General features: G+C 39.7%; 1 protein-coding gene across 4 annotated transcripts in view; it reads right to left on the bottom strand.

The window, feature by feature from the left end:
• KITLG (KIT ligand) overlaps positions 1-19,146 on the bottom strand; it is an 86,598-nt gene that overhangs the window by 47,667 nt on the left and 19,785 nt on the right. For 3 of the 4 annotated variants that reach the window (XM_086712690.1, XM_086712688.1, XM_086712687.1), the window contains exons 2-3: positions 13,847-13,987; positions 4,827-4,940 (exon numbers count right to left, since the gene is read on the bottom strand). In XM_086712690.1, the coding sequence (XP_086568816.1) occupies positions 4,827-4,940; positions 13,847-13,870 (138 nt within the window). In that variant the 5' untranslated portion in view covers positions 13,871-13,987. The remainder of the gene's footprint in view (positions 1-4,826; positions 4,941-13,846; positions 13,988-19,146) is intronic. The other variant, XM_086712689.1, reaches the window with a different exon arrangement.

Raw genomic sequence — 19,146 nt, 5'->3', positions numbered from 1 at the left:
CACAACTGTTAAAAGCTGTAGCCTAATTATCCCACAGATACAAGTTTTTAAAGTTTGATTCATCCTCTTCCCAGACACTTGACCTTTTCTTTAGGTAGGTTTGAGTTTGCCATTTAAAACCAGTCTTGCAACATTTTTTAGAAACAAAGCAAAATGTTCTGTAAATAGATGAACTATTATGCTGAGCAAACATGCCAGAAGGATTTCAAATGAAAACCATAGGGACTGTAGGGACAGCACAAAGGATCCAAGAAGAAATAAAAAAAAAAAAAAAAAAAAAAAATGACATTAAGGTCGTAAATCATGTGCTTCTGTGACATGAGAATCACCCCAAGCAAACAGACTTCAGGTTGGTGGGCCCCAGTGCAAGTTGCCACCTAATGCCGAGGCAGAATCGGTAGAGACTGTGAAGAAATGAGTTCAGTCAAAAGAAATTACTGTGAGCAAAGGTAAAAAGGTACTGTCAACCTACTTTATTTCTCCCAAATAGAGTATACCAAGGTTATGCCTGCAGAACAATTACCTCTTGTTCTATGCAACCTCCTGGAGTCCAGGCATTACTGAATTATTCTGAAAGGTGCAACCGCACAAAGTATCATTATGAAATGAAAGAAATGCAGAGCTGAAAAGGGCTTCCAAGAAGATTTGTAGTGCTTCTCTTTGCGCGGAGGGGTATCACAGGCTTCTCTGGGAAATTAAAACTATATACCCTGTTCCCAGAAATGTGCATAAAGCGTACAGAGGCACAGTCTGGAGCTCCACTTGTAAGAGTTCGAAGTTTATGAATCCTAGACTCAGAACTATTGATCATGTCCTTGTTCCTCGTTTTAAAATCCAGAAATTGAATCCCGGATTTATTTGTCCAAGATCACACAGCAAAGTAACAGCAGAGCTGACGCTTAAACAAGCCAGTACGCCTGACTTCAAGATGCTCCGCCCCACTCTACTTTAGAGTGAGGCTGTGATTATCTGTATCCATACAACTCTGAAGTCACTCATGTTGCTGTCTGAATTAGTGAAATTCACGAGTAAGGATGAGAACACTTTCTCCCCCTGCCCAAAGATGAAAAAAACCCAACCTTAACAAGTATTATGGCTTTAGCAGTCCTGGCACCCTATCATCTAGGCTGCTACTTGGCAACATTACCGTTCCTACACCCCATCTCCACCAGCTGAGACTCCGTATTTCTGCAGTAGAGCTCTGATAGCTGTACTTTCAATAAGTACCCTAAAAAAGTACGATTGAATGATTCTCAGATGATATCCTACAAATGCTGGTTTACAGCAGTGACTTTCCAACATTTTTTTCAGAAGCTCAATTTTTTTTTTTTTTTTCAAATCAAGTCTTATTTGGGAGTCCAGATACACAAAAGCAGAGTGGCTGAGCAGGCTCTAGGAGCCAGTTTGAAAATCAATGTTGTAGAAGGCACATCACTGGTAAATGGGGCCAGGAGCTGTGCTTCCCTGCTCCTGGGTCTCAGTTTCTTTACTTATGAAACAGTTTGTCTAGATTATCTCTTAAGTTCTCTTTCAGCTCCAGTATCCTATGATCCCACAACACCACAACTACCACTAATAGCTAATAGCTACCGCTAATAGCTAATATTTAGCAGGTGCTTGCTGTGTTCCTAACACTGTTCTACTAATTGATTCAATCCTTAAAAATCACTCTGTGAAGTACTATTAATCTTAATACTGATGAGGAAACTGAGGCCCAAAGAAGTTATCTGACAATAACTATATTTAAAAATCTGTACATACGTTCTCTCTTATTTAATCTATAAGACAAAATTGGGAAATAGAAACTGAGATTTAGAAAGGTAGTTAGTTACTCATCTAAGGTCAAAAAACTGGGATTTAAATTCAGGTCTACCACGGCGTCTGGGTGGCTCAGTCGGTTAAGGGGCTGACTCTTGATTTTAGCTCAGGTCATGATATCACGATTCCTGAGATGGAGCCCAGTGTCGGGCTCCACACTGACAGCATGAAGCCTGTTTGGGATGCTCTCTCTCTGCCCCTCCCCTCCTTGCTCACTCTGACACACACACACACTCTAAATAAATAAACAAAACAAACTTATAAAAAAAAATTCAGGTCTACCACCAATTCCAAAATCCATTCCTTAACCAATATATCAGCACAGGTTGGTACATCACAAAATAAATTATATCTATTTAGATTTTATTTTTAGCTAATCTCTATACCCAACATGGGGCTTGAACTCACAACCCCCAGATCAAGAGTCTCACACGCTACTCAATCAGCCAGGTGTTCCTACCACGAAATCTTTTAAATGGCATCCATGCATGTCTTATTATTGTGGTATTAATGATATGTATTCATATTTTTATGGAGATGATTTCTCTCCCAAACTAGATTATGAACATTTTGAGGTCAAGGATTATTTTTCTACTTCCTACTCTATGAAATACGGGCTGTGAATCATGTCAATCTGTACTTAGTCAGGAGTAATCTGAGTCCAAGTTTTTATTAACTTGATTTCTTTCATTAATCCAAAGTAAACACACTAATTTCACTAAATCAACTCTTGAAATTAAAATATTTCCCAAGTCAGTTGCTGGAAGGGGTTAAAAACAAAACAAAACAAACACCTTTTTTCAGTCTTAGGATTTCACATTTGCCCTTGGGGTGAGGAACTATATTTTAGTGTCAACATTAACAAGTTATCCCTTTTCCAGGTACTTTTCTCAGTAATGCTTCTTGCCATTTTTCATTGTATCACCTGACAGGTAACAGATGGAGAATAAGCAGATGTTTAAAGACAAGGATGGAAAATCCTGGAAGGTGCTCATAACACCTACTTAGGCCACTTCAAAATACTAGTTTGACATTTCACAGGAAGTAGTGCTTAGTGAGTAGTATTCCTTAAACACTTAGCAAGTAATAATGCTTAGTAATTTTCCTTGAATACCACGTTAATCTCGGACGTGTGTGGCCTATGGTCAAATATACAATCATCTTCCAACTTTGATTCATTGCCAATATACTTGACATTTGCCCCTTAAGACCACTGCAGGTCTCCATTGCTCATCCCCAGCTCCACGGTCATACCAGCATCCCCAGGAGAACTGTAATTTCCCAGCTATGAACTACTTTAAGCATGTTTTTGAGACTCATGTTAATCTGACATCCATATAAATTCACGTAACACAGATAAAGCTAGTCATAGTAAGAATTGGGACATACTAGGATCAAGACACTTTGGTTTCCAAATGTTGACTGAACAGATCATCTAGGACAGGAGTTCTTAAATCTTTCAGAAATTTCTTTAAAATATAGACGCCTGGAGCCCTTCCTCAGACTGATCATTGTATCAGTTTTTTGGAGTGCTGCCCAGATACCTGTAATTTTAATAAGCACCACAGGTGATCACGATGCTTATCACAGCAAAACTCATCAGGTCTTCATTCACTAAACAAACATTTAATGAGTGCCTTCTGTTGATATAAAATTTAGAATATAAGCATATATTTTCTTTTTAGTGTAGTTTCTTGGATCACAAATTAACAAGTAACTTGAGGAATAGGTCCATGCTCTATGTTCTTTAAAAAACAAAATCAACTTTCCTTACCACATCTTTATACCCAATATCTAGCAGGGCAGATAGCAGGAAAATGGTGCACTGCTTTGATCACCAGCCCCTTGAATAAAGTGTGTTGATATATCTTCAGGTATTGCATCAGAGAATACTTTTTAAGCCTGGACCCCAGGGCATCTTTCTAAGGAATCCACATAAATTGCGTGTGTGTGTGTGTGTGTGTGTGTGTGTGTGTGTGTGTGTGTGTGTGTGTGTTATTAATTCTGCATTGAGCCTAAGCCAGAAAGACTGTGACCCTAGTATTAAACTTTTTTTTTTGAAGTTTGGCTATGAACCCCAATAAAATATAAACCAGGAAACGCATATAAAGAGTAGGGAAGTATCTCAACAAATAGCACTTTCTTTTCTCCATATCACAACCCTTATCTCTTCCTTATTCTTGTATCATCTCTGTTCTCTAGACAGTTTTCAAGTAACAGAATGCCACTTGGCTATTTTGAACCAGGAATTTGTGAAAAACGCTTCTCAAAGTTTGTTCATCCTGAAATCACATACTGCCGCTCAAGTGGGCACATAAAATCTCCCCTACATCAGGAGAGTTGGGAAGAATCCATTCCAGATGCTGTATTATCTCCCTCTCTGTGGTGTGCATTTTAAGAGAATGGTGGCATGAAACTGGCAGTGACCAAGGGGCACCAGTGTAAGATTGCTTTTGCTGAGAGAAGAGTTCCAATGTGGCAAATGTGGGAGAGAAGTCGTTCAACATTTGGGTAACAAACCACTCCTCCAGCTATGTTCTCACACGGGTCACCCACCCACCCACCCACATGTGACAGGGTCTTTGTGTTGTTGGAAAGGGGAGAATGGCCATCTCAGATCTTTTTTGTTAGGCTTGTTAGAGAATAGTAGGAAGGCATGTGGAGGGGGATAAGACACACTGTGGAACCCACAAAAGAGAAAATGGGGAACAAGCTGGTGCTGCCACATCAGCACAAAGAGAACTCTTCGGTGTCCTTCACTGCCTGTGATGGAGATGAAAAAATGAGCAAAGAAACAAAGTCACCGCAGTGATGTACCAATTTTACCCACAGATTCTCCATGACCTTAAATATCTCCCTACCTGCTCTCTATAAACCCTTCAGAATAACTCCAGGATTTCTCTCCTTGTCTTAGAAAAATACTAACTTGGGACAGGAAAAAAATGAAGTCTTTTTCAAAAACCACAAGAAACAAAAATTCACAGCTATCGAAAGCATTCCTTACTTACCAATTTTGTAACGTCTTTCACATCATCAGTCACACGGTTCCTGCAGAGCCCTTTAGTTTTGACCAGAGGGTTAAATAGGAGCAGCTGAAGATAAATGCAAGTGACAATCCAAGTCTAGATGAAAACAGAAAAACTGCTGGTGATGACCAGTGAAAAACTGTAATCACTCAAACGATTGCATCTTATACTTTAAGGTGGAAAGGACAATCTATATTAAAAAAACAAACAAACAAACAAAAAACTACTGCCTTAAATATAACTTAAATGCTGAGTGTTCAAAATATGCTGACCAAATTTTAAAAAAATTGTCTGTTAAAATGTGGTTTGGATTTTCATTTCAATGACATTATTGTTAACTCTTGTCAAAAGCTTTCTAAGGCCAATTTCCTAATGGCAATTAGGAATGAACATGTAGCAACTTATAAAGGATCTACCACTAAAGGTGTTTTCTTTTTTAAACTAGGAATGTATGAAATTCATACCTTAAGGCACCAAAAAAGGCTTTCTATACTTTAAGTGTAGACTGTTTGGCAAGTAGCAGCAACCCCTGAGCAGTGCTTTAAATCCGATAGTATATGATAGTACTCCAAGTGAGGGAGAGAGATGTATTTTTAGATCTGGGACAGAATTTAACCTCTTTTAAGAGACATCAAAAGAATCATCGTTTTTAATCACAGCTTTTAAACCACTTAATAAGGAAAAACATTTCCTTAGTGAAGAGGAAGACATTCCTGAACCCTAGCATGATCTCTCTCTCTCTCTCTCTCTCTCTCTCTCTCTCTCTCTCTCACACACACACACACACACACACACACACACACACACACACACACCACATGTGTGCTCACACACACTTCTCCTTGAAAATCCCACCATGTTTTGTAGTTACTTTTATGCAGGACTTATTTTTTCTTACTATACTAGATTCTAGGTTTTTAAGAACCTGGGCACCCGATTCTCTTTTATTTTTTTATTTTTTTTATCCTTATAACACACAACACAGCACCTTGCACATTAAGAGCTCTTTATGTAAATATTGGCTGGATGAATCAGTGACCAAAGTAAAAACTGTCTAATGCTTCAAATTCAAATCCAATTTATTGAGCACATATTATGAAACAGGGACTGTGCCAGTCACTAGAGAAACAAAGGTGATGAAGATGCCCTTGAAACTCAGAGGCAGGTGCATAAAGAACACACACACTCTATGACAAATGCTTTGAGAACACAAAGAAGGAAGCAATTAATCAATTAACCTTAAAGGAGGAGAACCCCTTGGCAGGAAGACAGTGCCAAGAAAAGCCAGAAAAAAAAAAAAAATGGGACTCTGGCTGGCTTTTGGAGGACAAGGAGGAGCTTGCAAGAGTGGACAAAGAAGGGACATGCATTCCAGGAAAAATAAACAGCATGAGCAAAGGCATGGATATCTGAAGACATTTTAAAATGTGACGGTAATCTTTTAGGAGTTAACATTTGTCTATGGCATCTTACAATTACACAAAGTCCATGTGCACATGACTAGAAACCTTTCCTATTTATGTAGCTAGCCAGGTACTTTTTAAAAACACTGGATTATTTTCAACTAATATCTGCACACTAACTAGGTGTCACACTGGACCAAGTGAACATCAGCATTTACAAAATTTCTGAGAGTACAACGCTACCTACATAGATAAGAGTGGCTTGTAAACAAAACCTAAGCCTTTTCATTGTTTTAGCATTGTGACCTATTCTAGCAGTAATCCTGTTTAAGTTTGGTTAAGGCTACTTTGAACACTGAGGGGTCATTCTGTTCATAGCACTGTCTCCCTTGGATTGAAATGAAGACTAAATTGTGCAAATGATTTCCTGAAAGCAACCAGGATGTTCTTCAGCAGGTGGATAAACTGTGGCATATCAATCGTATATTTTTATTAAAATATTAATTAATATTAATCATTAATCATTAAAAAGAAATGAGCTATCCAGCCATGAAAAAACATGGAGGAAACTTAAATTTATATTATTAAATGAAGGAAGCCAATCCAAAGAGGCTACCTACATACTGTAGGATTCCAACTATTAGGACGTTCTGGAAAAGGCAAAACTATGGAAACAGTAAAAGGATCAGTGGTTGCCAGAGATTGTAGGGGGAGGGATGAATAGGTGGAACACAGGATTTTTAGGGTAGTGGAAATACTCCGTATGACACTATAATGGTAGATATTGGCCACTGTACATTTGTCCAAACTCACAGAATGCAACATTAAGACTGAACCCTAACATGAACTATGATTAAGAGGTGTCAATGCAGGTTTATCAGTTGTAATAAACATACCACTCTGTGCATGTGTAGGGGCAGGGAGCATATGGGAAATCTCTGTACTTTCCTCTCAATTTTGCTGTGAACCTCAAACTGTTCAAAGAAAGAAAAAAAAGTCATTAAAAAAAAATCACTTCACTGTGGTGAGAACAAACTTTAGGGTAGCAATAGGTAGAAGAAACAGACCACTTAAGGGCTATCGTTATCACCCAAGCAAGAAAGGGCTGTAGCAATGCACTGACCAGAATTGGTTTGATTCTGGATGTCTCCTGCGGGCTCAGCCAATAAGATTTCCTGATAGCTGGAGTGTGATTTGAAAGAGTCAAAGGTGACCCCAAGGATTCTGGCTTGAGCAAATGAAAAGATGGTACTACCATCAACTGAAGTGGGAAGGCTGATGGTGGGGAAGGTCTGGAGGTCAGATTAGGAGTCGAATTTTGAGCGTGTGAAGTTTGAAATGTCTTTGAGATAGCTTACTGATGATACCAGGTCATGATATTTGAATCTGGGTTTAGGAGGTAAGTTTGGGCTAGATACATAAATGACAGCCTCTGATGTATAAATGGAATTTTAAGCAAAGAGTGGCTGAGCCCATCCAGGGAATAAGTACAAATGGAAAAAAAAAGAACAAAGGACTGGGTCCTACAGTGCTCTAACTGTAAAAGGTCTGGCAGAAGATTTAGAAAGCACAAAAGAATCTCAGGGAGAAGCCAAAGGAGTAGGAGGAAGCCGAGTTTAAAAAAAGAAAAGTTAGGTTAAGGAGAATGAGGTCGAACTACGTCAAATACTCATAACAGGTCAAGTAAGATGAGAACTGAGCACTGACCACTGGATTTGGCAGAGTTCAGGTCACTGGTGACATTATCAAAAACGGTTTTACTGAGGCAGGTGCAGGAAAAAGCCAGTGGGGTGTGGGTTTCAGAGAACATGAAGGAGTAATTAGAAACGGTGAATGTAGACAGCTCTTTTAAAGAGGTGTCCTTCAAAGGGGAGCCAATAAGCAAATGAATAAATAAAAACAAGTGGGGTAGTAATTGGCAAGGGCTTGAGGGAGGGGAGAGTTTTCTCTGCAAGTTGGTAGGAGCACTGGGAAGTGTGTATGCCCCTGGGGCTGATCCAGCAGGAAGGTGCAACTGGGCGACGTAGGTCAGAAGAGAGGCAACTAATTGCTGGAGCTATGTTCTTGAGAAGGCAAGAAGCGGGGAGATCGAGGCGTCAAGCACGGGGGCTGGCCTTACGTAAGAGTACATACAGTTTACCAGTGCTATCAGACAGAATGTCTGAAAATGTGAGTGCAGATGTGGGTGATTTTTCAACAATACGGTGAATGACAGCTACCCTCTATGTGTGCCAAGCATTTTGTATATCTGATCATAAACAAACTTCAAGTTTCATATATTCTAATTCTAATGATGGAGAAATTGAGCTACAGAGAGATTTGGTGACTTCTAAGTGGTAAAAACCCAGGTCTGTCCACAATTCTAAATCCTGTGCTCTTCACCACCCAATACTGTCACAGTACTCCCACAAAGCTGTCACATCATTGGTGAGAATTCCAAATAGCACAGTTCTAAAACGGTCATAATTTTTAAAATATTGAGCATATCAAGACAAGCATGTTCCATAATCCATGTCAGTTGAATACTGTTTTTCAGATTACCATAATTTTTAATATGTTCTATTAGTTTTTAAAAATATACTAATACAGACTTCTATAACAATTGCAAAATAATGTCACCAAGGCAGCGTCAAAATATTTTTTTCTGCATCAGTTATATACAAATACCAGTGAAGATAGATTCCTATAAAATGAGCAAAAGCCTATTTGGTCAGGGCTAAAATTAAATCTGTTAATACATTCACACATCTCTGACAAACTTGTATTTCTTGAAGCACTTTATTTTAAAGCTGTTAAATAAACTTATGTTGTAATTTAACTTTGTATATACTTAGCTAGTAGTAAGGAATAGTCACCTTTTGTTAAATTCAACAGTTCACTCTGGCAAAACTAGACATTACAATAGAGAAGAAATCATAGAGAAATGTCCCTCATCAGTGTTCTCGTGAGAGCGCTGAAATGCAAAGCCTATTTCTTTGTATGGAAAAGTAATTTTTCAGTATTATTCTATAGAGAATACAGACATTTTTCTAACATATAGTACACGCACTTCCTTGACTTCTTAAACGGTGGGAAGAAGTACTAAGCTTTACTTTTTTTTGATGATTCAGGTTCATCAAATAAAAGAGAGACTAAGTGAAATAAGCCAGACATAGACAAATATGATATGATCTCACTTACGTGCAGAATCTAAGAAAGAAAATAATGATGGTAACAGAGTAAAATAGAGTGGTGGTTATCAGAGACTGGGGGATATCTAGATCAAAGGATACAAACTTTCCAGTTATAAAATGAGTAAATTCTGCGGATCTAATGTACAGTAAGGGGACTGTAGTTAATACTATATTGTAAAGGAAAACTATGAGGGGATAGTTTGCTGTCATTTCATGATGTATGCTTATATCAAAGCCATCACATTGTACACCTTAAATATATACGATTTTTGTCAGTTATACCTCAATAAAGGTGAGGGGAAAAAACATTCCAGGTATGCAGTTGTGATGACCTTTGCCTAAGTAGCTCCAAATTACTGTATTTGACTGAATGACTGTTTTTAAAATGTTATTTTAGTTTTTATCGGCTGGCTTCCCAGTTTACCAGTTTCTCCCAGTCTGTCAGTCATTACTTGCAACATAGTTTACTGCTAGTATGCCTGTTTCTAGCCTCCTGCAGTCTCAATGGCAAAACACAACACATGGACCACAGTGGGTGCCTATGGTAGTCAGAACTCTGGCAAAAAGATGGCCATGCCCTAATTCTTGGAGCTTGTGAATTTTTTGCTTTGTATGGCAGAATGGACTTTACAGATGTGATTAAACTAGGAACCTTGAGATGGAGAGCCTACGCCGTATCTTCTGGGTCCAAGAGAGTGCTACAGCTCCTCACAAACTAAGAATGTTTTCCAGCTCTGGTGAGAGAACCGCAATAAAGGAAGAGGCAGAAGATGTGACGTGGTAAGGACTTTACTTGCCATTTCTGGAAATGGGCCAGGAGTCAAAGAATACCAGTGGCTTCTAGAAGCTGAAAGAGCAAGGAACAAAGTCGACCTCAGAACCTTCAGGAAGGAACATAGTGGCCCTGAAACCTTGATTTTAGCTCAGTAAGTCCACCAAGTTTGGATTTCTGAATCTACAGAACTGTGACATAATAAGTTTGTATAGTTTTAAGTGGCTAAGTTTGTGATAATTTGTTATAGCAGCAACAGAAAAAAAAAAATCAGAGCTTAAGAAACTCACTTTTTGAATGAATCAATGCATGAATGGTATAGTGTTGCAATGCCCAAGCTTTTCTGGTAAGGAAAATAAACTGCCTCTGTCAGTATTCTGGGCCCCCAACCCCTGCTTTAAGCAAAGCAGCTCAGCTTTTTTCCTGCTTTATTTGTTCATGCTTCTGGGTAAGATTTTGTTTAAACAAAGGTTTCCAAGGGTAAGAGAGAGAGAAAAAAACACACACACACACACACAAAAACACATGCTTTTGAAAACTGGTGGTGTGATGGCAGAGAACAGAACATGAATCCAGAAAACCTCTCAACTCCTTTACCGTGTGACCTCAAGTAAGCCAGTTAATTCTTCCAAATGTCTGTAGTGTATAAGAGGACAATAATTTTTGCCTCACACACTTCATGGAGCGATGGTGAGGGGATCAAATAAAAACTTTTCCAACTACAGGTGCTGTGCAATTATTTGCTGTGTGGTTTGTAGGTTTTAGATAGTCAAGGAAACCAGGGAAAGAAGGGCTTCAAACTGAACACTCAGGGAAAGGACTTTACATAGTCAATCTTTCATGAACAAAGAATAGGACCTTTGGTATGGATATTTTGACACCAGTACTGGTTTCACATGCGTTTTTCAATGTATTTCTTAGTTCTCAACTGTGTTGAGAGTAGCTTCAGTTAACGCTGCACTTCCAATTAAGTGAGGTATTTCCCCATCTTCGGTTTCACACTCTTCCTCTTTCTCTAATTTCTGGAAACCCTAACAAAGGTACAGGGGTACCTAAATGTGGGGGCGTGCACGCACACACACACACCCTATTGGAGATAGAATGCTGAAGCAAAATGTCCCTGTGCTTGTGACTTCTGCTCTAAAATGTATCTTTTCACTTTGGGCAGTCATCTCACTGGTTTTTTGTTTTGTTTTTTGTTTTGTTTTTCCTGTAACATTCTCTGCTTCTGCGTACGACATTTTTCTTTGGCTACTTTGTTTTAGCATCCTACAACTTTTCTCTCTAGGTCACGCTCATTATGTGATAACCTCTCATTTCATGATAACCTTTCATTGCACAGACACATTAAACTAATCTTATTGTCGGCAGTTCTAGATTTTTTATTTGGAGGCATGCGTCAAAAGTGTCCCCCACATACTCCCCACATCACGCAGAATTCCAATAACCCTTTCATTGCTAATAGTTGCCTTGAAATTATTTACATGATTAAAAAAAAAAATGAGAAATCTGTATGTACTGTTAGAACTAAGCCATACAATAGAAATAGTTCTGGTAGAGGGAAATATAGGGAATTAACATTCATACTTAATTATGAATGACAGAAAAGCAGATCTTTTTCTGGGGAGTTTTTATAGTGGCAGATCATACTGAAAAGATCCTTTGAAGAAGAGGGGGAAAGTTGCAGGAAGAGGCCAGAGACCCTGAAGACCTGAGACCGATGTCTCATTTTTGTTGAGAACCAGTCTCAGTAGATCCCAGTGGGACATTCATCTGCTCGTTAATTCTTCCTGAACACAAGAACCTTCCTTACAATAAAAAGCCACATGCCAGGAAAAGGAGCTGCAAAATCCCCCTAAAGCAAACTATTTACTTGATCTGAACATGTGTTATGACACAGAAGTCGCTTTGCAAACTTCTTTCCTTTGGTAGAAACTAACATGATTACAGCCCAAGAACATCAGGGGAACATATGCTGTTTGAGAAATCAGAAGATTCCTAGCTTCTAAACTTAAAGAAAAAAAAAAAAAAATCCCGCAAACTTTTCTATGAACTTGAGAAGCGATTTTAAAATAAGTGTTGCCAGGGCCCACGTTACAGACTTCTCAAAGTCAAAAAGGTAGTGCGGTGTCTGCGTAGCTCGTTTTCTTTGTGCACAGACCTACAAAGTGGTATTGGGTCTGCCCCGAACAAAACACCAGCTGCTGCCAAAAACAACATTCATCTTCTCTTTAATCTGGAATGCCAGCTAGCGAAGCAGGCAGTTCCCTTGTAGCCCAAATGTGCTTTGGAAACAAGCCAACTGGCTTAGCTACCCAGAGCCAGGAATACAAGTTACCAAGATACAGGTATAGTAATTAGTCCTGAGTTCAGGTCTTTTGAGGTCATATGAACCATATCCTTCAAAAATAATCGTAATGTAAACTACCAACAGACTCTGGTTCGGTGAATAACCATTTAATGCTACAGAACTTCTTCCTTCAGATTTAAAAAAAGTTTTTTTTCATGTATATTTTTGAGAGACAGAGCATGAGTAGGGGAGGGGCAGAGAGAGAGGGAGACACAAAATCTGATGCGGGCTCCAGGCTCCCAGCTGTCAGCACAGAGCTGACGTGGGGCTTGAACTCACGAACTATGAGATCAAGACCTGAGCTGAAGTTGGACACTTAACCGACTGAGCCACCCAGGTGCCCCTTGATTTCTAATCTTTAAGTAATATACCACTAAACATTCTAGAGAAAATACCGAATCATCCTACACAAATTCTTCTCTAGTAATCATCCAGTAAGCTCAAGGGGCAAAGTAAACACTTAGCACAAGCCTCTCAGGAAAGCAGATGTTAACAGGGTAGCTAAGTGAAACTCAAGCCAGCTTCAAGTCCAGATTGGTGCACTAGAATCTCGTAAAGATCTACTTCCATATCTCTCCATGCAGATGCTTTTGTGAAGAAGTGAAATAAAAATACTCTAGGGACACCTGGGTGGCTCAGTCGGTTGAGTGTCTGACCTCGGCTCAAGTCATGATCTCATAGTTCTGGGAGTTCAAGCCCCACATGGGCTAGCTGCTGTCAAGCACAGAGCCCATTTCCGGTCCCCTGTTCCCGTCTCTTTGCCCCTTCACCGCTTGCAGTCTCTCAAAATTAAAAAAACACTAAAAAAGATCCTAAAGTATTGGTGATCGCTAAAACATGTTAATATGTTCTACTAACAAAAACTGAACAACCTAGAAATGAACTTTTTAATATGAAAAGACAAACAATGGCTTTAATGTAAACAGGGAATTTGAGAATTTCAGTGGATTCAATATATGGAAAAAAATGAGAAAAGTCACTATTGATAGTCCTTACTCTAAAGGTAAATGCTATTTAAAGAGGAAATGACTCACATGTATAGACTTCTACTAAGGGCCACACACAGGAGGAACAGTTTGCAAATATTACATATAAACTTCCCACCAATCAGATTTTACAGGTTAGTAAAACATGCTTCAGTGGGATTAAGTAACTTGTTTATGGCCACTCTGCTAGTAAACCCCTGAGCTGGGTTTAAACCAGTATCTACACTATACTAGGAAGGAAAATCCTGGGCTAGTCACATAATAAAACTGATTTCATTTATATTTAATGAACTATTCAATTTTTTCGAAAATACCTACGCTGTGGATGGCGTATAGGTCCATTTAGCTGAGTCAGTTTTTGATTGAAGCCACCATATCAAATTATTACTAGGCTGGGTAAACAAGTAGCACAGGTAAATCAAGTTACACTTCACTGTAGGTTTTTAAAAAATTGCATAGCTAGAGGGAGGGGAAAAAAAAACAAAGTGATAAGTTGTTCCTTCTGATAAAAACAAAATTAAGTGCTTTCAGACTTCTAAGAGCTACCTATTCATTTAACAAACATGTATGGGAGTGCCTGGGTGGTTCAGTTGGTTAAGCATCTGGCTTTGGCTCAGGTCATGATCTCGTGGTTCTGGAGTTCGAGCCCCGCGATGGGCTCTATGCTGACAGCTCAGAGCCTGGAGCCTGCTTCACATTCTGCGTCTCCCTTTCTCTCTGCCCCTCTCCCTCTTGTGTTCTCTTTCAAAAATAAACAAACATTTAAAAAAACGTATGGCGTACCTGATAGGTATGTAAGATAAAGACACAGCAGATGTCTTCTTTGGCCCAGGAGGGACAGCTAAACCTGACTTTGGGGGAACTGAAGGAGAGGCTCAGAGATAGCTCCTGGGAGATGACCCCTTCTTCAGGGGTGAATAGCAGGTAGCCAGATCAAAGAAAGCAGGGGTGAAGACACCTGGCAGAGGAAGTAGGAAGTGCCCACAGAATTGAGAAAACAGGGCATTTTCATAGAACTTCACACTGATGACATGACTGGAAAATGAATTTCAAGGAATAATAAAACAGAGGAAGCTAGAGAGATAGGCAGAGGTCCTCCCAATTTTGCTAACTGGTGTGGATTTTATCTTAGAGACATGGGGAGCTCTTTATCTTAGAGCAGGGGAGGATCAAGATCTGATTTTAGAAAGGCTTATCAGGCATCAGAATGAAGGATAGACTGGGGCTTGTGGAGGTCACTGAAGTCATCAACTAGGACAGACGCAGTGGGAGTGAAGAGAAATGGAAATGGACGAGTTCAAGAGGATATGAAGTTGAATGGGACTTGGCTGATGGGCGGAAAGTGTGTGGGATAAAAGGAGGAGGAGTCACAAATGACCTCCAGTTCCAGTTTAGGTGACGGGGTAAAAAGTAGAGCTATTCACTGAGCCAGGATATGTAGGAGAAGTGGTAGCTGGAGATTACTGGAAGTTATCACCGAAAACCTTGGGGGATAACCCCTCTAAGGGGGAGAAGAACTGTCTGCATAGGAGAGGAGAGAATGAGAAGCGGAGCACGAGAGGCAAGTCTGTTGATTGTGGGATCTGCAATCACTGTAAAAAGAAAGCACAAGAGGGCAAGTGTGAGCAATAAAACAGGCACTGAAAGAGGTCAACCTGATGGTTGCTGAAAAATACCTAATGGGGTTGACGCTGCTAAGGATAGTTTCCACGGAGTGACAGAGCTAGGAATCAAACCACAGTGGTAAATGAGCCAGGGGGAAATTTCAAGGCGATATACTACAACAGCTTGAAAAGGAAGGAGAACAGGTAATCTGGAAAGGCTAGAGAGTTCACTTTAGTCTGGGTAGAAGCAAAGACAGCTTGGAAAGAGTGGAGCCGTAATGATGCGCTAAGCTTTCTTCTTTCTTAAAGGGTCTGTGCCTGGGAACAACTCCCCTGTGGTCCATGACAGCCAGGTGAGCTGCAAGGCTTGGCCACTGTGGAAATCCCTGCAAAGAACTTCTACCTCAGGCTAGAATCTAGGGCCTAGGTGTTCAAATTTTGCTATTACTATTTTGGAATAGACATGTACAAGGCAGAAGCATTTGTGCCAGCAGTAGACATTACGTCATTAGAAACAATGGTAATGTAAGTCATTAGCTATTCATAAATACAGCAGTTATATAAAAACAGAAGGAAAGAATTCCCCCAAGCAGTATAATCTGCCGTATTTTAGGGAAATGCTGGTTGATGACTAATTCTAATCAATTTTATGAGGATGATATGTAACAAACCAAACTATGCTAGAAAATTGCTAGGTGCTAGTTTAATGTTGAACCTAGATGTACATATTTGTTGCCAGATTTTTTTTTTTTTTTTGATGTAAGTATACATTTTCAAAGAAATAAGAGACAGGCCCCCAAATTGGCAAAAGTATAGGAACACAGAAAAAAAAATTTAGGGCAGTTTTGAAATTCAGATATTCACCTTCAAACACTCCACAGGCACAGGACCTTGTTCACTATTATGTCAATTAGCTGCTCTTAAAATTAAACCACAATATGCACTCCCAGTGTCGTAGCTTTCCAACAAACAGCTACAAAAATGCAAATTGTAACTTATACTCTATCAACTATGTGACTCACTTCTGAAAGTGGGATCGCATGTAAATCAAAAGCTCTGCACTTTTTGAAAACTTGTAAAATCTTTTGCACTCCCAACAACTGAGAGATGGAAAATGAATGCAGATTCCAGCTGCTATCTGATCCCATGTGCTGAATTTGGACTGAATGACTCCCCTATAGAACTTCTTGTGTTTTGTTTTGTCCTATGGTTGCAATTAAATGGGCTCAGATGTGTTGTCAGATCAGCTACCAGGAGTCTTACAAGTTGGGTCTCTAAGGGACTTTTAATCTTTTAATTTTTAAGAACTTAATCTGAGGAAGCAGCTCAGAAAATCTCTGAAGGTCTTCTCACCTGGGCTTTTTTTTTTTTTTTTTACCACATTAAAATAAACCAAATCTTTATACTCTGCTTTAACTGCTTCCAACAGCATCAAAACCAGTGGGAGTTAAAGGCATAAACTCAAAGAACACTCACAATCTTGATCATTTTCTCCATCACATCAGATGATAAGCCCAGTTTGCAAAGGTCACGGCATAAGCATTCTTGATTATGCAACGTATGCTAGATACACCAACTGCTTTGGTTGAGTTGAATAAACTGTTCAAATGTTACCTGCTTCCACTGAAGGTGCCCTAACCGGAAACAGCGTTGGGGGGAGGGGGGGAATTGGTTGTCTTACCTTTAGAAGAAAATGTAATCATCCGGGGTGTTTATGAAGATTTCAGATTCCTAAGCATCATACAGAATCAAAATTTCTGAAGGTGCATCACAAAGATGTGCACTTATAACAAGCCCTCCATGTGATTTTTAGGTATTCTTTAAAATCTGAGACATGCTATTTTAGGCTGTACTAGCTCATGGGTGCCATATCATTACAGAAAACAAAAAGGTCTAAAAAGGTAAATGAGTTTACATTTGGTTCAAGGGCTACATATTAGATGCTCTGGATTTAGAGCAACTTGAAAAAAGGAAAGCTAAATGTAATGAACAGTGTAGGAGTAGTGAGCGTCGAGGATACTACAGATTGGCTCTTTCAATTCCTACTCCATCTCTCTCCTAGCATACTCTCCTACACTGTGGTGGCTGCAAAACTTCCATTCCTTTGTAGTCAGTTACAATTGCAGATGTGACTTAGGTTCTGGCAATCAGGTACAACTCTGCAAGACTGATGTGGGAAGGAAATTCTTGAGAAAAGAAGCTGGGTGTTGGGCATGCATTTTGCTCCCTTGGGTGGTAATGCGGGCAGAAACTCCCTGCCATCAGTAGCAGTAAGAGCTTCCTGCATTAGCTGTAACAGTTTTACAGACAGTGGTGGATTTAACTGGGTTCCAAGCAACCAGAGTAGTCCGGAAGCTCAGACTCCTCTTCTAGCCCTTCCAGTGGTTTTATAAGCCATCAAATACATTTCATTATATCCCCCACTCTGTTTAGCTGGAACGGTTTATCCCATCTGCAACTAACCCCTAAGCAATACTTGGAGAAAAAGAACCCAAGTTATTAAGCACTTCTTATAAAGGTTAGTCTAAACTTTCTGTAGGAATTTTCCATTAGTGTTTCAAAATTGAAACTGTAAGATAAGGATCACTTTAAAATTTAAGAAAAAAAAAAAAAAAAAAGAGAAATTTTTGATGGTCAACCCCGGAGAATGTTAATGTAATTCTACCACCTAAAGCACAGCAAAGCATCCATCTCTGACATGCCCGGGACATGTTCCTTTGGTAACAGTACACTTCATCAGCAAGTTCATTATTGATGCAGGAGATAATGTTTAGAACAGAAGAACATCAGCAAAGTAAGACATGGATTCAAATCCTGATTCTGTCACTGACATGCTATAACCTTGAACCAATTATGTAACTTCTCTGAGCCTCAGTTTTCTCATGGGGCGGGGAGGGAATAGCATTTCTTTAGATTTTTGAAAAGATTAATTAAGACAGTATTATGTAAAGCACCGACAAGAGGCCTGGAACGGATCATGACATGACTGCCAATGCTATAGGTATTTTATCATTATTACTACTCCTTTAGATGCTGAATTCAAAACTAACAGTTGTACTAATAGTGAATTTCACATTCCATTTATGTTCTGCTTCCCTGTAGATTAAAGATCAGCACAGGAAGATGATAAAGAGTTTGTGAAACTGCCCTGGGTTTGGATTTGGATCAGCTCTCCCAAAGCAGGTAGGCCATCTTGACCTGGTGTAAAAGTGAGGCTGAACTGTTTGGGCCATGGGTGAATGTTAACCTAAACAGCAGAGTTTCAAAAGTCAGCTTGAGCTTCAGCAATAAATAAATTCAAGACCGCTTTCGAAAACAGAATGTGTGTACTCATGCACAGAGAAGCAGTGTGGAGTAGGGCCTGGGGGACAGTGATTCAGACTACCAAGGGGCACCTACGTGGCTCAGTTAAGTGGGTGTCCGAGCCTTGACTTCGGCTCAGGTCTTGATCTCATGTCATGGGGGCAAGCCCCGCATCAGTCTCTCCACTGAGCATGGAGCCTGCTTGGTGTCTCTCCCTCTCTATAAATAAACAAATATAAAGTGCCCCTTCCCCACTCTATAAATAAACAAATTTTAAAATCAGACTGCCCAACTTTGAATCCCCAGTCTGCCACTGACCTGCCTTGTGGCCTATGGAAAGTTTATCTTTCTGTGCTTTAGTCTTCTTACCTGTACCATGGGCCTAATAGAACCTACTTTCCAGGCCTGTTGAGGACTAATATGCAAAGCACTTGGTACGGTACTGGACAGGAGGCACACCCCAGTAAAAGTTACCATTGTTAACGACGACACTTAGAACAAGCATCCCGGATAATGTTATTTCCAAACTTCAAGCCAAAACTCTGGGCACCATCCTTGATTCTTCCCCTATTTCCATATCCAGTCTCTTATGCCCTGTTAGTTCTACCAGCAAAATAAATCTTGCAACATTCACTTCTCTCCGTCTCATCTTGTACGGCTACAGTACAGGCTCCACGCTTGCCCAGAAGCCTTCAAAGGCCTCTAAATAGC

Source organism: Puma concolor, chromosome B4 (assembly GCF_028749965.1).
Source record: "Puma concolor isolate L17-30 chromosome B4, mPumCon1.1.hap2, whole genome shotgun sequence".
Taxonomy (NCBI): Eukaryota; Metazoa; Chordata; class Mammalia; order Carnivora; family Felidae; genus Puma; species Puma concolor.
This window is presented reverse-complemented; position numbering and strand designations above follow the sequence as displayed.